The sequence below is a fragment of the Eleutherodactylus coqui genome, chromosome 5, assembly GCF_035609145.1.
Source record: "Eleutherodactylus coqui strain aEleCoq1 chromosome 5, aEleCoq1.hap1, whole genome shotgun sequence".
NCBI lineage: Eukaryota > Metazoa > Chordata > Amphibia > Anura > Eleutherodactylidae > Eleutherodactylus > Eleutherodactylus coqui.
The window spans coordinates 21,638,397-21,663,035 of NC_089841.1; the positions used below are offsets into that span (position 1 = coordinate 21,638,397).

Genomic DNA, 24,639 nt, shown 5'->3' on the forward strand with positions numbered 1-24,639 from the left:
CCCGCCATAGCGTGCCCATCTCCACCCCGCCATAGCGTGCCCATCTCCACCCCGCCATAGCGTGCCCATCTCCACCCCGCCATAGCGTGCCCATCTCCACCCCGCCATAGCGTGCCCATCTCCACCTCGCCATACCGTGCCCATCTCCACTTCCGCCATACCGTGCACATCTCCACCTCACCATACCGTGCACATCCACACCTCGCCATAGCGTGCCCATCTCCACCTCGCCATACCGTGCCCATCTCCACTTCCGCCATACCGTGCACATCTCCACCTTGCCATGCCGTGCACATCCACACCTCGCCATACCGTGCACATCCACACCTCGCCATACCGTGCACATCCACACCTCGCCATACCGTGCCCATCTCCACCCCGCCATACCGTGCCCATCTCCACCTTGCCATACCGCACACATCTACACATCACCATATCGAGCACATCTCCACCTTGCCATGCCGTGCACATCTCCACCTTGCCATGCCGTGCACATCTCCACCTTGCCATACCGTGCACATCTCCACCTTGCCATACCGTGCACATCTCCACCTTGCCATACCGTGCACATCTCCACCTCGCCATACCGTGCACATCTCCACCTCGCCATACCGTGCACATCTCCACCTCGCCATACCGTGCACATCTCCACCTCGCCATACCGTGCACATCTCCACCTCGCCATACCGTGCACATCTCCACCTCGCCATACCGTGCACATCTCCACCTCGCCATACCGCGCACATCTCCACCTCGCCATACCGCGCACATCTCCACCTCGCCATACCGCGCACATCTCCACCTCGCCATACCGCGCACATCTCCACCTCGCCATACCGTGCACATCTCCACCTCGCCATACCGTGCACATCTCCACCTCGCCATACCGTGCACATCTCCACCTCGCCATACCGTGCACATCTCCACCTCGCCATACCGTGCACATCTCCACCTCGCCATACCGTGCACATCTCCACCTCGCCATACCGTGCACATCTCCACCTCGCCATTCCGTGCACATCTCCACCTCGCCATACCGTGCACATCTCCACGTCGCCATACCGTGCACATCTCCACGTCGCCATACCGTGCACATCTCCACGTCGCCATACCGTGCACATCTCCACGTCGCCATAATGTGGACATCTCCACCCCCTTTACCTTCTGTATCACCCCATTACTTGTAGTATGTAAGCTCGTTGGAGCAGGACCCTCACCCCTATTGTCTCCATCAGCTGATTACTATGTAACCGTGGTTCTGTAATGTTTGTACTTTTGTCTTTCTGTATTTCCCCTGTCTATGTAAGCGCTGCGGAATATGTTGGCGCTATACAAATACAGATTATTATAGATATGTGTCAGATGCGGTACTTGTTGGTATTGCACACAATGGAGTAAGGTGTGGCTAGATGCTTGCCTGGCTTGATAGTACTCTTAGTCAGGCCACGTTCCTGGCGGCCATCTTAGTGCTAGTCATGGCCTGCGGCCATTTTAGTACCTGCTGTAATACCTACGTCCGCCACCCAAGTGCCATCTTGGCTCCTTACATCCCATAGCTGTACCTTTTACCTGGCATCCCAATGCTTGCACTTGTAGTACACAATACCAGTGATTAGAGCCTTCTCTGAATTGCGTAGGAATAGTCAGAAGCCTCCATCACTGTCCTCTGCGTCTTGATGATATGTTGTCCATCTTAAGTGTGCGCTATAAGATAGGCTCAGGGTGATACCGTGGGATATTTAGTCTAGCAGAGGAATATGTACGGTCTCCTTCAGATAAGTGTCCAGTAGTGAGGGGACAGGTTGCTAGGGGTGACGCTAGTGAGGGGACAGGTTGCTAGGGGTGACGGTAGTGAGGGCACAGGTTGCTAGGGGTGACGGTAGTGAGGCGACAGGTTGCTAGGGGTGATGGTAGTGCTGACAAGGATCAGGGATAGTAGGCAGCAGGACAGAAGGGATGATTACATGATGCAGACAGTCCTGGGATGAGACAGTGAAGGAATGAAGGTTTACAGTAGTACACCGCCTGATAACATGTTTCCTGACCTACTGACTGCAATCCCTGCTAGCCATCATAAACCGCTCCTGTAGTCATATTGATCCTGCCGTCGCATAGCTAAATGTCTGACTGTTGTCTGTATATAGCATCCCTCACTCTCCAGCACGCGATACCGTGCACACCTCCAGCCATTTTACCTTCTGCATCACCCCATTACTTGTAGTATGTAAGCTCGTTGGAGCAGGACCCTCACCCCTATTGTCTCCATCAGCTGATTACGATTGTAACCGTGGTTCTGTAATTTTTTGTACTTTTGTCTTTCTGTATTTCCCCTGTCTATGTAAGCGCTGCGGAATATGTTGGCGCTATACAAATAAAGATTATTATTATTATTATTAGATGAAGATGATAACGGCCTGAGTGCTGCTCTGTGTGGTGGGGTCAGCTCACAAATGGTTAAACCATCTGTTACATTGGAATGCTTGTTTCACTTTAACCCCCACCTTTCAGCTTTAGAGTTCAGTGAGAAGAAGGGAGGGGGTAGTGTGTCCGACTCTAGCGATGCTCTGCTTGCTTGAAATGAATATACCTGTAATGAAGATGATCAGGAATGAAGTTTAGTATAAACTTGTGTAAATAGGGAACGTCCATTCTTGCTGTTATTTGTGTACATGTCAGGTCTGTGATTGGTTTGCAGTGAGTTTGATTGTTAAATGGTGTTTTCAATGGGATAATGTCAGGTAAGAGAAAAATAATAATTAAAGGGGTTGTCGCGCGCCTAAAGAGAAAATTGTTTTTTTTGCCCAGTCCCCCAGTACTTGTAAAGGAATACTGCTGCCAGGTGTTATAAAAAAAAATAATAAATTCCCTTACCTGAATCCCCGTTCATAACTTTAAAAAATCTTCTTTCCAAGATGGCTGCCGCGGGTCTTCTCCCATGGTGCACCGTGGATGTTCTTCTGCGGTCTGCGCTCCACTGCTGATTCCAGCCACCTCATTGGCTGATCGGCACCATGTGACGGGGCGGAGCTATGCGATGACGCTGAGAAGGGGGAGGAGCCAGGACCATCCAGAAGAGGATTCCTCTCTGCGCAAGCGCGACTGTTCCGGCAACCAGAGAAGCAGTTTGGTCATCGCCATGGAGACGAAGACGCCAGCACTGGGAGGGGGTAAGTATATAACTTCTGTATGGCCAATATTTAATGCACGATGTATATTACAAAGTGCATTAATATGGCCATACAGAAGTGTGTAACCCCACTTTGTAATATACATCATGCATTAAATATGAGCCATACAGAAGTTATACACTTACCCACTCCGTTGCTGGCGTCCCCGTCTCCATGGCAACGACTAAAGCTGCTTTTTTAGTCGCACGAACAGTCGCGCTTGCACCCTGAAGGATTCATCTTCTGTGTACCTCCGAGCTCACGAGCTGCGTCCTGGCTCCTCCCTCTTCTCCGCATAATCGTAGCTCCGCCTCCGTCACGTGGTGCCGATCAGCCAATTAGGTGGCTGCAATCGGCAGTGGAACGCAAGACAGGAGAAGATAATCCACGGTGCACCATGGGAGAAGACCCGCGGTGCACCATGGGAGAAGACCCGCGGTGCACCATGGGGGAAGACCCGCGGTGCACCATGGGGGAAGACCCGCGGTGCACCATGGGGGAAGACCCGCGGTGCACCATGGGAGAAAACCGCGGTGCACCATGGGAAAGGACCGGCGGCCATCTTTAAAAGAAGAAAAGAAGAAGCTGTCCAAACGGGGATGCAGGTAAGCTTTTTTTTAAAAAAAAAAATAACAAAGGGGTTGTTTTTAACGGGGCACAATGATGGGGTATGGAGAAAAAAAAATGTTTGATTTCGCCACGGGAAAACCCCTTTAAGGGAAGAATATTACAAGGATGCTGCAGCTAGCTGTAGAAGTCCAGACACAGTTAAAGCTTTGTTTATCTTACTCCATCACCTCTCCTTGATAAGAGAAATTCCAGAGGGCGGGTGTTAGGTTGGAGGACCAAGCGACTCTGCAGATGATTGGAGTAGTAGTAGTTGTGTGAATCTTTATGTTATGCAGTAAACATTGTGTATAGAGAATGTTAATAATTATATGAGATAGAAAGACTTGACCCCACGATAGATAAAAGTTAATGACAAGTCCACAAGCTGTGATGAATGTAAAATGTGTGATTAAGCTTCTTAACTGTACCTACCCCCCACAGATAAGTGATCCATGTTATACATTGAGTTTGCTGTTTCCACCTGTGGGCAGGGACCAAATACCTGCTGTTGCCTCTGATCCTGGGGTTATACTTGCTTCCTGCTACCTGGTAATGGGACCAAGGCAGACGACGGGAGACTGCCTGAGGGATACTGTGCGGAGAGGAGAACCGTAAAGGGCACACTGTCTCTGGGATATGGCCTGAGCTACAGAGAGCACGCGCAGACGAGTGGTGGTTGTGTGGTGCCCGGGCCTAGAACAGGTGCCAGGTACAGGCCCTAACGGGATTGTGCTTTGGTACAACTGATAATGCCTGTGCACCTCATGACCTCCGAGGGCAACAGCAAGGGCCGTGTCTGGAGAACTAGGAACTCCTCTCCCACAGGTTCCTCTGACGCCATCGGGGTCCCAAGGGGGGTACCGGACGAGTATAGGGCGAGAAATCAGATGGCTGCAGGGGGTTTGAGTCTCTTCTTGCATGGTGGGCAACAGTGGATAAAAATGTAGACTGGATATATATATATATTCTAACCCACAGAGATTTTTTAATTATACAAGAGATGCAATCAGGGGCCTAGAGGAACAACTAGGACACACCTCACGTATGGCATGGCAAAATAGAATGGCTCTTGTTATATTACTAGCAGAAAAAGGAGGAGTTTGTAAAATGATTGGAGGATATTGTTGTATTTTCATTCCTAATAACACGGCACCAGATGATACCTGAGCACTGGAAGGGTTAAATGCATAATAAAATGAACCAGCTGATAACTGGCATAGACGATCCATTCAGGGACTGGTTGAAAGCTTGTTCGGACACTGGTCACAAGTCATATACTCCACACTAGTCTGTCAGTATTTGCCTCCATTCTAGTACTCTGCTGTTGCTGCTGTATTCCATGTATCTGAGGACGGCTACAAAACCTTATTGACACTTCCATCACCAAAACGATGTTCCAAAATATACAAGACGACGAAGAACAAGATGCCTTACTGGGTCAAGTGACCACCTCTGTATGACAAGTGATGGGTAAAAGTTCTAGGAAGGAAGTGCCATTTTACTTTGATGATTCTGAAGTGTGACATTTTGATTCCAGTGTGTCCTGATTGTACCGGAGGATTGCTCTAAATAACTGATTGACACTTCGATAAGTAAGATTTTATATCATGATGGACAATCATTTTTATATGAAGAAAGAAGCATCAATCGGATAATAATAAATCAAGGCCAAGCTTCTCTTGGGGGCGGGCCTAATTGTGGATACAATTGGTGGAATGACTTTATATATATATGCATCAATGTAATACTTTTATATGAAATAATTACATACTTAGTCTTGAAGCGTGAACCTAGACCTTCTGGTATTAAAGCTTCGGGCCGGAGGAAGCCAGGGGTCTGTGGTAGAGTCATTATATATGTGTATTTACTATTATACTGTGTTGATGTATTGATCTAAAGTGGGGAATGTTAAGAAAATTGTAGATCAATGTATCAGTTAATTGTTCTTTTATTGCATTGTAGACTAGAGAGATATAGCCTGCTGCTAGTATAAGTAGTGAAAGGGTTAAACGAAACCTTTTCTATACCATTACAGGGTAGACAGACAAGATAAGAGTCTCCAGACTGCACCCCTTGCATTCCTTCTCACTGAACTCATAACGGTCTCATTGTATGTTATAGTAACGCCTCAAAAGGTGTAACTTATGTTAATCATTTTAGTTTCAGCCTATTATGTATTCTTATTAATCTTGGAGGTATATACTTTTCCTGTGATGTCATTTATAGTAGAAAAACCAAATACACCTTGGAATAAATTAGAAATCATCTGATTCCTCTGACCACCAGGATGTAGACTCCTCTGTAGAAGAATAGTAAGTCCCAGGGGCTGAAGGACCAGATCCCTCTGACCACCAGGATGTAGACTCCTCTGTAGAAGAATAGTAAGAGCTTACCGGCTGAAGGACCCAATTCTTCTGACCACCAGGTTGTTGACTACCCTGTGTAAGAATAGTTAGTCATAGCGGCTGAAGGACCAGATCTCTTTGACAACCAGAATGTAGACTCCTCTGTATAAGAATAGTAAGTCCTAGTGGCTAAAGTAGCAGATCCCTCTGACCACCAAGATGTAGACTCCTCTGTAGAAGAATAGTAGGTCCTAGTGGCTGAAGGACCAGATCCCTCTGACCACCAGGATGTAGACTCCTCTGTATAAGAATAGTAAGTCCTAGTGGCTGAAGGAGCAGATCCCTCTGACCACCAGGATGTAGACTCCTCTGTATAAGAATAGTAAGTCCTAGTGGCTGAGGGAGCAGGCGTGAGGCTGGTGGGCGCCCCCTGCAGGTTTATTTTGGTGGCCATTTGTATGACCTTCAGTATGATTTCCATCTGTCATCAGGAATGTATTAGCCGTTCCTCGCTAGTGACATTTGTTATCTCTGTGACAGCAGCGTGTAACGGGTTTCGTTAGAGAAGCGGTCGGCCTACTTTCTGCTACAGATTGAGCCCAGACGGGATAGGGCGGTGTAAACTTTACTGAGGTTTGTGCGGATTATTGGATGCCACGATCCGGACGCTGGTAAACGTTTAGGTCGTGGAGTCAGTAAGTAATTAGTACAGAGAAGTAATTACATGGGAATGGGCTCATCTTCTCACTCCATTTCTGAAGAAGCCCCGGGCATGGCTAGATAGGCATTCTGCCAGGACAGCCCCAGGGTGTTATAGAGGGTCCCCGGCTGCCATGACACCTGCACAGCTCCTTACAATCTCATTGCATTTAAATGGCGCTATCAGAATTGACAGCTTATCGGGGTTGGTATCAGCCGCAGTAAACAGCCGGCGCTCGCGTTGTATGGAGGGAGATCGCCGCGCATTCATACATACCCCGACGCTGCAGGACGTACATGTACTACCTATAGCACTAAGGGGTTAAAGGATTCCAGCAAATGTCTTCATAAAATTTCCTATTAAATGAATTCCTAATAAAGTATTTCTAAGGTTCTCCCACATTAAATGCTGCTATTAAAAATCCTACTTGTCCCTCACAATACCGGCGCTCATCCAGCTTTATTAGCAGATATAATAGCAATTGTCGTTGGGCGGTGGGGATGAGAAATGGCTGCAGGAAGGGGTTAACGGGAGGCTGTCCGGAGGATTCTGCTGCCCGATGTCACACATACATCCCAACACGCATGTACATTGCAGACATCTATATTGTGCGCTAAAACACTGCAGCGCTTCAGAGAAAACCCTGTAAAAAGCAGCTGAACTTGGAGATGTTGGTTTTTGTGGTTTTTACATTGGTTCATATTGTTTCCATTCAGGACCCTACAGGACTGATTCATCAAAGATGGAGAAGGATAGAAACAAGATGGCGGAGAGTGTATTCAACCTCACCCTAGAGATACTCTTCCAGCTGACTGGGGAGGTGAGAGATTCTGATGATGTCACATTACATCATTCTTATCTATGGTAATAAAAGATGATGTCACTGGAGAGGGGAGAGATTCTGATGATGTCACATTACATCATTATCTATGGTAATAGCAAATGATCTCACTGGAGAGGTGATGGATTCTGGAAATGTCTGTAGTTATATTTATTAATGTCTTCCCATATACAGGATTACACAGTAGTGAGGAAAACCTCGTGTGATGGATGGGGAAGACCCCTGAGCCCAATCATGGGGCCCCCACCTCACCCCCTAATACATGAGAACATCAATGTACAGAAGATTCTAGAACTCACCAACAAGATGATTGAGCTGCTGACTGGAGAGGTGACGCTGCAGGGAATGCTGGGACATTATACAGTAACAGCACTGGAGGCTTCTGGGTGATGACTGTATATTGTGTTGTCAGGTTCCTATAAGGTGTCAGGATGTCGCTGTCTATTTCTCCATGGAGGAGTGGGAGTATTTAGAAGGACACAAGGATCTGTACAAGGACGCCATGATGGAGACCTGCCAGCCGCTCACATCACCAGGTAATGGATGTATTTAGCAGGATCATAGCTGTGGAGGGGTGATGTGGGGCATGTGCCCCTGGTGCTTGTAGGCAGGAAGTGGGGTGTGAGCCAGGCAGGACAATGTGCTAGTTGGATTAGTAGAGCCATTCACTACACAGTTGTTGATTAATGACAGTGTATAATCAGAAGGCCTACAGATCACCAATACACATTTAGGTCCCCAGCACACGGGCAGAAATTCCGCAGCAGGATTTCCCGCAGAATTTACGCCTGTGGAAGCTGCCATAGGATTGTGTTAGAAAACGCAATCCTATGCAGACGGCCGCCATTTGTCCGCGCGAAATCACGTGCGGAAAACAAATTGTGGTATGCTCTATTTCTGTGCGGGGCTCACACTCCTCGGCTGGCGGCTCCGCTCCGGCATGTGCCGACCGGTCAGCAGCCGGCACATCAAAGGGCCAGAGCCGCGCTGGTCCCTGCAGGGGCTCGGGTCGGGTCCCGCTGCGAGAATTCTCGCAGCAGGATCTGAACCGGTCGTCTCCAGGCGGCCTTATTAATTGCTGATATGTAAGCATCCTGGTCCTACTGTCAAGGAAATTTCTGCGTACAGCACCAATCAGGCCCACCCCAATGCCCCGCTGCCAGCGGTAAAGAAGAGACACCACACACGGAGGTCTGGTATAGTTCCTCACACGGGGACATGACTGCGCACTTTATTCCAGATTACATGGGATCTTATACCCTTTGGTCTCATCACTAGGAATGGGTGATGGTCTCATTGGCTCAAATTCACCGCATAAGCATATATGTAAAGTCCGGATTTCCGGCTAAGGCACTGATGATTATATACGTAGTTAAACAGTCGTTATCTTGATACAGCGCCTCTGGGAAAACAGCCAAGCACGCGGCCTTCGTGTTCGGTTCTGTATCATCTCTGAATTTCTGGGCACATCTCTCTCGGCCTTGCAAACTTTTGAAATATCTGATGTAAGGCGACATATAAGTTTTTCTCATTTTAGCATTGAATGGAACTTGCATACAGGTATAAAAGCATAAAAAACATATGGCAATATATACATATACCCTCACAAACCCCCCTAAAAACTTATTTGGAGATCAAGCACCAGACCTTGTACTCTCCCTCGGTCGCTTCTCCCTTGCGTCAGGGTTTTCCCACTGCCCGTAAGGCCCTACTCCTAGGAGGGGGATCCCTACCTCACCTCAGAAGGAGGCCATGGATTCCCTGGGCTCATTTCCAGGCATCCATACCCTCTATCTGTACAAGTTAACACCCCGCAGAGTGTGCCCTCGCTCGAACCTAAGGTCTTCTGCACTATCCCTAGGCAAATGGGAATTCTACTGACAATTCATCTTATGAGACCGAGGCGGCGCAGTACTAGTACATTTCTTCATTCTTCTGGTAACGTACGTGGTTGGCATTATCGGAACTGGCTCTTCATCTTTTTCAAACAAGGGAAATTTTGTTGTCACATTATCCAGTCCCTTACTCATACTCTTTTTGATCAAAGGGATTATACACGTACAGGAAGTTAGATACCCCATCTCTTTCTGCTAAAATCATGTCCAGTGCCACTCTATTTTGGAACGCCATGGATGCAGTGGGCCCTAACTGGTCAGCTAACCCTTGCAAAAGCATCCCTGGTGTAGTTTACAAACCTCTGCTGATTGTAATAGATATAATTCATCCAATCTACATTATTATTAACAGTGACAATAGCAAATAAGGACTCAACCTGCTTTAACCTGATCTCTAGAATTAAATTCATCTGGCACCCCCCTTGGCACTCCTATTGCATCTATGTATACATGTGGATCAAAGTTACCACCTGGAGCGTCAACTTCTCTCTTAGCACGATGCGGTGTTGGATTCTCACCCTCAGTGTAGTCTTCATATTGCACATTTGATTGTATTAATTTGTTCTGAAACAGGGGGCTAGTGTACAGTAGTCAAAGGTGTGTGTTAGAGGAATTGTACCACATTATAGCATGTAAAGGATATGCAGGATCATGAGTTCTTGCAGTGCGAGGTGTGGATCCCAGTGGGCTTTCCTTCGAGCTTGACTGCAGTTGGAGTGGTGAGCAACATCTGGTAGGGACATTGAAACAGGGTTTCTCTCTCAAACTTTTTCACATAGACCCTGTCACCTGGTTTCAGATTGTGACACTCATCTGTAGGACCTGGGAGAAGGGCAGAGACTGCAGAATGCATTATTGACAATTCCTTGGAGAGGCCTATGACAAAATTAACAAGAAAATCATTCCCCAAACTCTGCTACTGAGGCATGTACCCTCCGGAAAAAAAGAAAAACTAATGGAAGACACTCAATTCAAGATTTGCCCGTTTTCTTCATTGCCTTTTGTATCTACTTTCCCACTACTCTGTGGATGGTAGGGTGTGTGAAAAGTCTGGAATATACCCAAAGCAGACATGATGTGTTGCATTATTTCACCTGTGAAGTGTGTACCTTTGTTTGACTCAATCACTTCCGGTACCTCATATCTGCAGATTACCTCATTCATGAGCTTCTGTGTGGTTACCTGCTTATTTACTTTGGTAACAGAGTAGGTCTCCAACCTGAAAAGAAATCAACAACAAGCACGTATTCATACTTCCCAACAAGTGGGAGCTGAGTGTAGCCAATTTGCAATCCCTGAAATGGGTAGAGTGTAGAGATGAGCGAGTGTACTCGGAAAAGCACTACTCGCTCGAGTAATTGGCTTTATCCGAGTATCGCTGTGCTCGGGTCTAAAGATTTGGGTGCCGCTGCGGCTGACAGGTGAGTCGCAGGGGAGAGCGGGCGGGAGAGAAGGAGAGAAAGATCTTACCTCCGTTCCTCCCCGCTCTCCCCTGCAGCTCCCCGCTCCGTGCCGGCACTCGAATCTTTAGACCCGAGCACAGCGATACTCGGATAAAGCCAATTACTCAAGCGAGTAGTGCTTTTCCGAGTACGCTCGCTCATCTCTAGTAGATCGGTCTAGGCAAGTGTTATGTGGCAAATTTACTTCTGCCCTGTTGCGTTCGGCAAAGATCATGCAAAATTGGACAAATGATGCAGCAGCTACAGAAAACCCAGGAGCCCCCCGTCCTCGTTCAAACATCGACATCATTGCTGCTTTGAGAGGTGCGTCTTTCCGTGCCTCAACTGGGCCATCATGGGGCACAGGGACCGTGGTAGGCAAGTTCTGTTGACTGTTCGCCATACGCCGTCCCTTTTTAGTCCATTTTTTTCCTTTTCTTCCTTGCTGGCTTGTAACTGTAAAGTCCTTAGTATATCAAAGTCCAAAGTTTTTATCAAAGTCCAAAGTTATTGTCAAATTCTTCTTTTCTTCTTTCTTCCACGGCTTGAGGACCGCTGTCTTTGCTGTGTGGTCTATGATGGCGTTGCCTCTTGTTTCTCCAGTGTAGGAATTGGTGTGAGCTCCCCACTTTGTTAGGTAGAAGTAGGGTCTCCATGAGACTCTGCACTGCTGCACCATTCTTAATTGGCTGTCCTGCTGAGGTAAAAAACTGTCTGGCCTTCCATGTTGGGCCGTAATTAGGAGCTATGCCAAATGCATACCGGGAGTCAGTGTAAATGTTTGCCGTCTTACCTTCTTCCACTCTACGCGCCTCAGTGAGGGCCTTTAGTTCCGCTTCTTGTGCTGAGACATACGAAGGCAGAGCTTCTGCTTTTAGGACATCTTGTTGTGTGACCACTGCATATCCAGTGTGGAGTCGTCAATCACCCTGGGACCATCTATAAAAAACAACTCAAAATATGCATTGTTAACAAGGGCTTTCAGTAACTTTTTTTAAAACTTAAATTTTCTTGTTGCATCAATGCTTGACAATCAGGCTGATATTCTATTTCAAAAAGATCAGAATCTTGTTGCAAAAAAATGTAAAAATGGCTGATTTGCAATACCTAGATGACCTATGCCTTATCCTCCCCCCCTTTGAACCAGGGTACTCAATTGTAAGAAGAGTAGCCGGGTTTAAGGTATTACAACATTGTAAAAAGATTTGATGGATGCAGATAAGGCCTGTAAGATGTTAGCACCAATAACAGAGACACGAGTTACATCGGGACAGAATAATCTACAAACACCTATTAATATTTGTATTGTGATATCCTTTAAGAAAATTCATTATTAATCTGATCCTGCCTGCAATGTCTCATCAAATTTGTGGAAAGAAAAAAAAACAAACAAAACTTTTACTAGCTGCTCAAGATTCTCACCCCCTCCCTTGTGGACAAGAGGGATGAAACATTACGTCTTTTACATCATCTAGCTCCACCCCTTCGATACTGGCTGCTTGCTTCTTTTTTCACACCTTCATTTAAAATCCACAGTCTAAGCATCCACATCTCAAACAAGTAAAGTCTTATGCATGGGGGGGGGGGACTTTTATCCCCAGTCAATACCTGTATCACACATTTTACATTCATCACAGCCTGAACACTGGGCATCAACTTTCATCCATCCTGGAGCTAAAGTCTGCCCTGTCACCCCCCATTGAAGGTGTACCAGTACATACAGATGCACAGACAAAAAAAGTTTGACAAACATACATACATCAGTTGAAAAACATTGAGGTGAGTGCTGTAATGTTATAAAGTACATGATTCTATTGAGATGAAATTGTGAATGAGCGCTATTTTTTACAAATTATGTGAAAAAAAATTTGCTGAGTGACTGAGACATTCTATCTTTCTTATCTACTGAAGCTATTATATGCTATATTAAACGCTGAAGTATTTTAGAATGCGTGGGTATCTTTCAGCCCCCCTTGTCTTTCCTTCTCTTTCCTTCTCTGTCTGTGACCCTGAGCTTAGAGTGAATCTGAAAGCCCCCACCTTTGCAAAATAACTGTTATCTCTCTACGAATATGCATTCACCGACTGAATAAGTTGTTTTAGTTTAACTATTCCCTGCATTTGAACTCATAAATAACACATATCCTGGGACCTTCTGACAATGCAACATGTTCTGCATTTTCAACCCCTGTATTCTTAAAAGCCCCCACAGGATGTGAGTGGGGTATAACTTTCTTACATGTATGAAAGAGACCAAGACGTGTCCATTTGTGATCAGAACCCAGTAAGAATATACCTTAGAAATTGCTATATTTCCTGCCTTGTAAGACAGTATAATTAATTAAATTAATTTCAAGCCTCCATTCCATTTAAGCAAGCAAATATATTTTCCAGGGTTAGTATTTCATTCTCTCTGCTTTGTTATCGCTTGACCTTGAAAACTAGACACAAGCTGCAGCTTCAAGTAAACAATCCTTCTCCTCTAAAAGCAAGCTCAGTTAACCATTTGCACACATATATATACATATATACACACATATATATCCACCTAGTATGGATTATACATATTATACACCTTTTCCTCTCTCTTTGCCAACAAATCACATGCATTGTAACCTTCTTCTCGACTTTGCTTGTTCCCCATACTTCTCTCCCTACCTAACTGCCAATGTAACCTTCAGTAGACACTCTCCCGACACCCTTTTGATCACTTATTGTACTTTCCAACATGTCACTTACAGATACTTTTTTAAACAAATAATGTGCACATACTTAACTTTCTCTGACTGTCTCTCTGCTTCTCACTTCAGCACTTTCTAGCAAACCTTGGTCTTTCAAGGCGCCCTTCTTGGTCCTAAAGACCTCCTCCCAGTCACCATGCTGTAATCTACCGTGCGGGTCCTTGTTACACATTTTCATAAGTTTTCTTACATTTTACAGATTGGGACCCTTGTCTCTCCTACTGTCTCTCCTCCATCAATTGATCCGCACGGCAGCGGCCCTTGAGGGGGTCCGTCTTCTTTAATAAGGTCTTACGCATATTAGAACAACAATAATAATAACACGCTCCATAGAGTGCATCCTTCTGACCCAAATTCTTAGCCCCTTATATACTGGCAAAACAACCAAAGGCATCTCCTTCTATGGAACCAGTCCCATAGAGTGCATCCCTCTGAAATCAAATCGTTAGCCCCATATATAAGGCAAAACAACCGAGGGTCCCTTCTCCTATGAAGCCTGTCTCACAAAATGCATCCCTCTCAGATAAACCATCAACAACTAACTAAACTAAAACCGAGGGTTCCTTTGTCTGTGAGACCAAATGAAAAGAAAGAGAGAAAAAAAAATTCTGCAGATACAACAAACAATCTCCACTATCGTTAAAACACTACGGACTTCAAAGTACAAATAGACTACAGACTAGTTTCTGGGTGAGCGATTGGTGTGCTTATCACGGTCAGTGGTCCGTGACGGCAAACCCGAAGCCCATGAGTTACCGTGTAGAACTCTTAACCCAACCCGTCCGGTCACAAAACACAGATAGTCACTCCTGCTGCAAGACTCTCAGTGTAAAACACAACATAAATATATGCCGGTCTTACCTGGAGTTCTGTGAGTTGATCAGGCTCGGTTTGCAGCAAGACGGCTTCCCTGTGGCGTGGATCCAGGTGGATTGCGCTGCACGGCTCCGGTTTTACCGCCCCACCTTGTTGGGCGCCATTTGTCAGGGAAATTTCTGCGTACAGCACCAATCAGGCCCACCCCAATGCCCCGCTGCCGGCGGTAAAGAAGAGACACCACACACGGAGGTCTGGTGTAGTTCCTCACACGGGGACATAACTGCGAGCTTTATTACAGATTACATGGGATTTTATACCCTTTGGTCTCATCACTAGGAATGGGTGATGGTCTCATTGGCTCAAATTCACCGCATAAGCATATATGTAAAGTCCGGATTTCCGGCTGAGGCACTGATGATTATATACGTAGTTAAACAGTCGTTATCTTGATACAGCGCCTCTGGGAAAACAGCCAAGCATGCGGCCTTCGTGTTCGGTTCCGTATTATCTCTGAATTTCTGGACACATCTCTCTCGGCCTTGCAAACTTTTGGAATATCTGATGTAAGGCGACATATAAGTTTTTCTCATTTTAACTTTGAATAGAACTTGCATACAGGTATAAAAGCATAAAAAACATATGGCAATATATACATATACCCTCACACTACAGTGACACTAGTCAGCGACTATATGGCGGATGACTGCTATATCAAACAGAATATAGGATGTAGACTTCGCTGTATAAGAATAGTAAGTCCTAGCGACTTAAGCACCAGATCCCTCTGACCACCAGGATGTAGACTCCTCTGTATAAGAATAGTAAGTCCTAGCGGCTGAAGGACCAGATCCCTCTGACCACCAGGATGTAGTCTCCTCTGCATAAGAATAGTAAGTTCTAGTGGCTGAAGGACCAGATCCCTCTGACCACCAGGATGTAGACTCCTCTGTATAAGAATAGTAAGAGCTACTGGCTGAAGGACCACATCCTTTTGACCACCAGGTTGTTGACTCCCCTGTGTAGGAATAGTTAGTCCTAGCGGCTGAAGGACCAGATCCCTCTGACCAGAAGGATGTAGACTCCTCTGTAGAAGAATAGTAAGTCCTAGCGGCTGAAGGACCAGATCCCTCTGAGCACCAGGATGTAGAAGATGTAATTCTTTGCAGGGCAGGCGTGAGGCTAGAGGGCGCCCCCTGCAGGTTTATTTTGGTGGCCATTTGTATGTCCTTCAGGATGTTTTCCATCTGTCATCAGGAATGTATTAGCCGTTCCTCTCTAGTGATATTTGTAATCTCTGTGACGGCAGCGTGTAACGGGTTTCGCTATAGAAGCAGTCAGCCTACTTTCTGCTACAGATTGGGCCCAGACGGGATAGGACGGTATAAACTTTACTGAGGTTTGTGCGGATTATTGGATGCCACGATCCGGACGCTGGTAAACGTTTAGGTCGTGGAGTCAGTAAGTAATTAGTACAGAGAAGTAATTGGATAGGAATTGGTTCATCTTCTCACTCCTTTTCTGGAGGAGCCACGGGCATGGCTTGATAGGCATTCTGCCAGGACAGCCCCGGGGCATTACAGAGGGCCCCCGGCTGCCATGACACCTGCATGGCTTCCTGCGATCTCATCCCATTTAAATGGCGCTATCAGAATTGACAGCTTATCGGAGTTGGTATCAGCCGCAGTAAACAGCCGGCGCTCGCGCTGTATGGAGGGAGATCGCCGCGCGTTCATACATACCCCGACGCTGCAGGACGTACATGTACTACCTATAGCACTAAGGGGTTAAAGGATTCCAGCAAATGTTTTTATAAAATTTCTTATTAAATGAATTCCCAATAAAGTATTTCTAAGGTTCTCCCACATTAAATGCTGCTATTAAAAATCCTACTTGTCCCTCACAATACCGGCGCTCATCCAGCTTTATTAGCAGATATAATAGCAATTGTCGTTGGGCGGTGGGGATGAGAAATGGCTGCAGGAAGGGGTTAACGGGAGGCTGTCCGGAGGATTCTGCTGCCCGATGTCACACATACATCCCAACACGCATGTACATTGCAGACATCTATATTGTGCGCTAAAACACTGCAGCGCTTCAGAGAAAACCCCGTAAAAAGCAGCTGAACTTGGAGATGTTGGTTTTTGTGGTTTTTACATTGGTTCATATTGTTTCCATTCAGGTCCCTACAGGATTCATTCATCAGAGATGGAGAAGGACAGAAACAAGATGGCGGAGAGTGTATTCAACCTCACCCTAGAGATACTCTTCCAGCTTACTGGGGAGGTGAGAGATTCTGCTGATGTCCCATTTCATCATTCGTATCTATGGTAATAACCGATGATGTCACTGGAGAGGGGAGAGATTCTGATGATGTCACATTGCATCATTCTTATCTATGGTAATAGCAGATGATGTCACTTGAGGGGGGAGAGATTCTGATGATGTCACATTACATCATTCTTATCTATGGTAATAACAGATGATGTCACTGGAGAGGTGATGGACTGTGGAAATGTTTGTAGTGATATTTATTAATGTCTCCCCATATACAGGATAACACAGTAGTGAAGAAGACCTCTAGCGATGGCTGTTGGGCCCCTGTGTGTGATGGATGGGGAAGACCCCTGAGCCCAATCACGGGGCCCCCACCTCACCCCCTGTTACATGAGAACATCAATGTACAGAATATTCTAGAACTCACTAACAAGATGATTGACCTGCTGACTGGAGAGGTGACGCTGCAGGGAATGCTGGGACATTATATAGTAACAGCACTGGAGGCTTCTGGGTGATGACTGTATATTGTGTTGTCAGGTTCCTATAAGGTGTCAGGATGTCGCTGTCTATTTCTCCATGGAGGAGTGGGAGTATTTAGAAGGACACAAGAATCTATACAAGGACGCCATGATGGAGACCCACCAGCCGCTCCCATCACCAGGTAATGGATGTATTTAGCAGGATCATAGCTGGGGAGGGGTGATGTGGGGCATGTGCCCCTGGTGCTTGTAGGGAGGAAGTGGAGTCAATGTATAATCAGAAGGCCTACATATCACCAGTACACTTTTAGGCCCCCGGCACACGGCGTATTGTGTTAGAAAACGCAATCCTATGCGGACGGCCGCGATTTGTCAGCACGAAATCACATGCGGAAAACAAATCGTGGTATGCTCTATTTCTGTGCGGGGCTCCCCGGCACAGAAATGTCACTCCCCGGCTGGCGGCTCTGCTCTGCGCATGTCACTCCCCGGCTGGCGGCTCCGCTCCAGCATGTGCCGGCTGGCCGGCAGCCAGCACATCAAAGGGCCAGAGCCGCGCTGGTCCCTGCAGGGGCTCGGGTCGGGTCCCGCTGCGAGAATTCTCGTAGCAGGATCCGACCCGGTCGTCTCCAGGCGGCCTTATTAATTGCTGATATGTAAGCATCCTGGTCCTACAGTGACACTAGTCAGCGACTATATAGCGGATGACTGCTATATCAAACAGAATGTGTCTACAAAAGATCTCGGCTCCACCAGCCCTACCGCTACAGTAGCCGGCGGCGGTGCAGGGTTGGAGAGGTGCCTTGGCCCATGCTGCCCCCGTCCCCCCAACTATCCCCACCAGCTCCTCCGCTTTGTATTTAGTTCCTGCAGGATCGGAGGAGGAGGGATCTGGGATCACCGGTAAGAGCTGCTAGGTTGTATCTACAGAGTGGATATCCAGCTTGGTGGGACTTGTAAAATATTATTGTCCGCTTTTATTGTTCTCATAGTTTCATATTGGTAATTTGTTTAACACCTCTAAATTGGTGAAGGGGTCACCAGTACGGCTATGGCTACATGGAGACTCTGGCCACAATACTCTTCTCATTGGAGTGTAATGGCGGTCAGTGCGGTTGGATCGCAGTTTGCTTTGACCCTACAACTACAGGAAGCCCGGCTAGTTTGGACCTCTTGTAATTGTCGGGGCGGGGGGCAAACTGCAAGCCACAATGCATTCCCCTTCACAGAAGTAGTGGATGAAAGTGGGGTCGTGGATATCACCTATCTGGGTGTCAGGAAAGCCTTTGTACAGTTTCACATAAAGATGAATCTCTGAGCTCTTATTGGCTGCAGTCCCTGTGATGTCCCATAAACCAGGCAGGACTGCAGCTGTAAATTGTCAGTCATTGATGCCTCCAACCTACCATCTGGGTTAGGGGCCATTTTATTCATCTTTGATTCGCTATTTATCTTTTATTTCTCCTAGCAGCTATTAGGCAGGCAGGGGAATGTATTTATTGTAAGGATTCTATGGAGCACAAAGAGTCTTAGAGGCTGTACTGATGGGCGATGAAGTTATTTATCACATATCTAATTGCGCATTATCAATTGTTCAGTGAGAGTCTAGTCTTTCATCCCCCAGTGGGTGTAATCAGCACTGAGGAGTGTGAGCTGGCAAGACCACCAGCCTCTTGTGTACCTGGCTTTATTAGAAGTCTGACAGACCATTATCTCCAAGGTTTGCTCCACATTAATACCCAGAGTAGAGGACATTGATACTACCGTGTTTCCCCGATAGTAAGACACCCCCGATTGTAAGACGTATCGGGGGTGTCAGGGGGGTCGGCCAATGTAAGCCGTACCCCGAAAGTAAGACATACCGTGGAGGAAAAAAAAATTCATTACTCACCTCCCCCGGCGTTCTGTCGCGCTCCGGCAGGATGTCGCTCGCTCCTCGTCCCCGGCGCAGCATTGCTTTCTGAATGCGGCGCTTGAAATCCCCGCCTCCAGAAAGCTAATACACACGCCGTCAGCCAGTTACATTGAATGGCTGTGATTGGCTGAAGGCGCACGTGGCTTCAGCCAATCACACTATTTAATGACATCATTATATACACTCTATAGAGATTTCTACCGCGCCCGCGACCCTTACATGAGAAGTCTTGATGGTAGTGCATTTATATAAACCATCTGTACATCTATGACTTGTATATGTGAGGTCTAGATGGTAGCGGTTTATGCTCACAGATAAGTGATTTAGTGACAGTAGCGGATTTCTGATCGGTCTGTCATCTAATCCCGTTAATTGTTCTGACTGCGGTTCTGGTTGTTGTAAGAACCTGCAGTCTGTGTTTGTAGCCCAATAACATTAATGTATACTAATAAAGGATACATTTTAGGTATATGTCTATTCTGTGAAGGGCCTTTTCCTTTTGGTTACAATAAACTTTTTCTGCCCCAGAGAATTTATTTTGCAGCATGACCGGGAACTATGAAGTGTATAGGCTCCAGGGTCATACAAAGAAGCCATGGGGCCCCAGAGCAATACTCAGAATGCCTCCCTGCCCCGGCCTAGTCCTGGTCTGAGGTGACAGAATATAGAATTACTGTATGTACCAAGCTGTCTTATAGATGAGCAGTTCTGTATTTGCTGCACACCGTGTGTTACTGACATCCGGCTTCATGGGAGATTTTATATGAGTTCTTTATGGAAAACCAGAAACTAATGTTGGTGCAGAAATGGCCGAACTCCATCTGTATGGAATATACTATTCCTGCAGCTTGGGCTCCAGATCTACTGGGGACAGGAGCCTGGGGCTTGTGGAGGACTCTGCTGCAAATTACTCTTCATGACCCTTTTTCAGACCCCCCAGGACCCCCATGTTATTGATGAAAACCAGAATTAGTTACTTGTAAGTCCCGATTCACAGCTGTAGTTTTTGGTGATGTTTTCTGCACTGACAATCGCTTGGTCTTTAAGTGAGCTGCAAACTAAGCGACTTCTTTAAATGAATTAGCCTCACTCACTTGCTCTGTCAGGACTCGTGTTTACATGGACAGACAGTTGTTCATAATGGCTCTTTTCAGTGATTATTCTAGCCACTGTGTAAAAGCACCCTTAGATGATGATGACCTTTTTCTACATGACTTGTTATTTGCATAGAAATGTTATAAAATATCAGGATCATTTTAAGATCTATAATATGAAAAAAATCAACTTTATTCTTGGCAGATGACGGTACCGGGAGCTCAGAGGGACGTCTGATATCTGTAGATTGTAAAGCAGAGGATTGCGGTATCACACAAGATACATATGAAGAACCTGCCATTATCCCAGATATCTCCTCAGCCCTTCACAGCAAAGATCCATCATCTGATCCTCTTATACAGGTCCCATCTCCTGGTCCATCACAGACTGATAAGCAGAATAAATGTCACAGAAGGAGAAAACATCAAAGAGCTGACAGAAAGGAGAAGCCATATTCATGTTCAGAGTGTGGGAAATGTTTTGCAGTGAAATCGCATCTGATTAGACATCAAAATAGTCACACAGGAGAGAAGCCGTTTTCTTGTTCAGATTGTGGGAAATGTTTTGCACAGAAATCAGACCTTGTTAGACATCGGAGATTTCACACAGGAGAGAAGCCATTTTCTTGTTCAGATTGTGGGAAATGTTTTGCAAAGAAATCAGACCTTGTTAAACATCAGAGAATTCACACAGGAGAGAAGCCATTTTCTTGTTCAGATTGTGGGAAATGTTTTGCAGTGAAATCAATCCTTGTTACACATCAGAGAACTCACACAGGAGAGAAGCCATTTTCTTGTTCAGAATGTGGGAAACGTTTTACTCGCAAATCACATTTACTTCACCATCAAAAAGTTCTCCCACGAGCGAAACTGTTTGCATGCTCAGAATGTGGGAAATGTTTTGCAGTGAAATCACATCTTGTTACACATCAGAGAATTCACACAGGAGAGAAACCATTTTCTTGTTCAGAATGTGGGAAATGTTTTGCAGTGAAATCACATCTTGTCACACATCAGAGAATTCACACAGGAGAGAAGCCATTTTCTTGTTCAGAATGTGGGAAATGTTTTGCAGTGAAATCACTCCTTGTTACACATCAGAGAATTCACACAGGAGAGAAGCTATTTTCTTGTTCAGAATGTGGGAAATGTTTTGCATGGAAATCACTCCTTGTTACACATCAGAGAATTCACACAGGAGAGAACCCGTTTTCTTGTTCAGATTGTGGGAAATGTTTTACTCGCAAATCACAGCTTATTGGACATCAGAGAATTCACACAGGAGAGAAGCCATTTTCTTGTTCAGAATGTGGGAAATGTTTTGCAGCAAAATCATATCTTATTACACATCAGAGAACTCACACAGGAGCGAAGCCATATTCATGTTCAGATTGTGGGAAATGTTTTACACAGAAATCAGAGCTTGTTACACATAAGAGGATTCACACAGGAGAGAAGCCATTTTCTTGTTCAGAATGTGGGAAATGTTTTGCACGGAAATCACTCCTTGTTACACATCAAAGAACTCACACAGGAGAGAACCCGTTTTCTTGTTCAGATTGTGGGAAATGTTTTACTCGCAAATCAAATTTTATTGGACATCAGAGAATTCACACAGGAGAGAAGCCATTTTCTTGTTCAGAATGTGGGAAATGTTTTGCAGCAAAATCATATCTTATTACACATCAGAGAACTCACACAGGAGCGAAGCCATATTCATGTTCAGATTGTGGGAAATGTTTTACACAGAAATCGGAGCTTGTTACACATAAGAGGATTCACACAGGAGAGAAACCGTTTGTATGTTCAGAATGTGGGAAATGTTTTACTCTCAAATCCCATTTACTGCGACATCAAAAGGTTCACACCGGAGAGAACTACAAAAAAAGGTATAAAAAGTAAAGAGACATGTCATACACAAGAAAAGAGAAGCAATTCAGAGCAGTAAGTGATGAATAAGAAATGTATGTAATTACCAATAAACATCCGTTTTCCGGAAACAAATATAATCCAGATAACCCACCTTTATATCAGCCGTGTACATAGAGTATTTCACACTGATACATATAACTGCGTCTCTAAACTTGGTTCTAACTGTTAATAAAAGTTTACTTGTAAAACTTACATGTTTGTATTTGGGTTGATCTTTCTTCTTCCTTTAGATGATGTTTCCACCACTGAGCCCAGCAAGGGCGTCTCCCCTCCATCTCATCACTATAGGGTCATATACTAGGAAGAGTCGCACACAGTAATATACAGCTGTGATCACATGGGAAAGGTTCTACAACTTCAGTGTAACATATCAGACTTTATTTATACAGGACTATACAACTTGGGGCGCACAGCCCGATAAAACAAACCCCCTACATGTTTCACACTCAGATGAGCTCTGAACACTCCAGATTTCAGAAGAGCCAAGAGTTTTATACAGAAGTGACAACTTGGGAAATCTGCTGCGACATAATAGTCCATATCAGGGTGCAAACATTTACAGATCAGGTAGATACTGCCAACAGGAATACATGAGATCTTACTTAGACTTCAAGCCTAACAGAACCCGGGCGCACATCTCCGTAATCCAGTAAGACTCACGTAGGAAAGGTTTTCTGTGCCAATCACCTCACTGAGAGGGAGGATTAACCCTTAGAAGACATATTGAATGGTTTTGGATGAAATGTAGTGATGTCATTCAGGCAATATGGGTTCTTTGTATTATAGCCATTTCCTTCCCGGGGAGGGGATTGGTACAGGAAACTATTGGTACATGAGTTTCCTGGATTATGGAGTTGTGTGCCCGGGTTCCGTTAGCCCTGAATTCTAAGTCTGATCTTATGTATTTGTATTGACAATATCTGCCCGATCTCGGATTTATATTTTCACTTTTTGTGGTGATTGAATGTAAATGTTCGCACCCTGATATGGACTATTGTGCCGGACCGGCTCTTCCAAGTTACCACTTATGTATAAACCTCTTGGATCACCTGACATCTGACAAGCCATGACTAAGAGCTTACCTGAGTTGGAAAGGTGTAGGCGGTTGGTCTTAATGGGTTGTGCACAAAGGGCTTTCCCTTATTCACTAAGCTCAGTTTTTGCCACACGCTCCTCTAGATGCTGAGGCAATAGTCAGACAGTGAGGGGCGCTGCTAGCAGCCTATCAGGATTCCGTTGGGTGATTATAAGGAGCTGATGAGCACCAGTGGCAGCCACAGGCCTGGCAAAGCCCTCCAAGTCAGCTAGAAGCATGGCGTAATATATTGCTTATCAGTTATACCCGGACAGGCAATAGTGTTTTGGACTGTTACCAGGTCTACATGTAGAGGAAAGAAGGTTTCTACACAACATAGAAAGAGTTCTTTACTGTAAGAGCAGTGAGACTGTGGAATTCTCTGCCTGATGATGTGGTGCTGCTCACTAGAAGAGTACAAGAGGGGCCTGGATACCTGTCTAGAGTGCAACAAGATCCCCGGTTATAGTCACTAGTTTGCTTTAGAGGGGCCGTGATCCCGGGATCGCTGATCTGGCTGCCAGACTTCATTGGGTATATTTGCCTTCCTGTAGATCAATATTGGGGTAATAGGCTGAACTCCGTGGATTTACTATGTTTCTATGTTTTGTTACTATTTATTGTATCGCTGCAATCAGAATCTGCGGTAAAGGATAACATTCTATATAAATTACACCAGCATGACAAAGTAATAATGCACCAAGTGTGGAAATGCTGTTTTTATTCACAAAACCTCTCTGTAGGGGCTTTTACCCACTAGAGTTTTTTTAACGCTGCGAACAATTTTTTTTCTTTTTACTACAAATGTCAATGGGACTTTCTAATGTTAAAATCGCAGAAGAACAAACTTGCGATTTTTCTGCTCTGCGATTTTAACATTGGAAAGTCCCATTGACGTTCGCAGTAAAATAAACGCAGCGATATTGCAGCATTAAAAAAATGCTAGCGGGTAAAAGCCCTAAAGCTTAGGAAGAAAGGGAGAAATCAAAACCATAAATTAATTGTATTCCCCACAAGCATAAAGAATGACGGCTCACCCGGCCTCACTTGTTCTGCTGTCAGGAAACTTCATAGGCTCCATTTATTCCTAGGATGATGGGAATTTGATTGTGGAAATCCTCGTCTTTTGTACAATTGCATCTTAAGTAGAGGTGAGCGAGCATACTTGATAAGGTAAACTACTCGAGCGAGTAGTGCCTTATTCGAGTACCTGCCCACTTGTTTCTAAAGATTCGGCTGCCGGCATGGGTAAGAGGTGAGTTGCGGAGGGGGAGAGAGTGAGAGAGAGATCTCCCCTCCGTTACTCCC

The 24,639-nt window shown here is 45.5% G+C and overlaps 1 protein-coding gene across 1 annotated transcript in view; it reads left to right on the forward strand.

Annotated features, from left to right (window-relative positions):
* Positions 1-22,407, forward strand: part of LOC136628987 (zinc finger protein 665-like) — a 91,969-nt gene extending 69,562 nt beyond the window's left edge. Inside the window, exons 3-7 of the mRNA XM_066605073.1 lie at positions 8,075-8,198; positions 16,739-16,842; positions 17,112-17,291; positions 17,374-17,497; positions 20,530-22,407. Coding sequence (XP_066461170.1) covers positions 8,075-8,198; positions 16,739-16,842; positions 17,112-17,291; positions 17,374-17,497; positions 20,530-22,226 — 2,229 coding nt within the window. The 3' untranslated portion in view covers positions 22,227-22,407. The remainder of the gene's footprint in view (positions 1-8,074; positions 8,199-16,738; positions 16,843-17,111; positions 17,292-17,373; positions 17,498-20,529) is intronic.
* Positions 22,408-24,639: the final 2,232 nt, after the last annotated feature.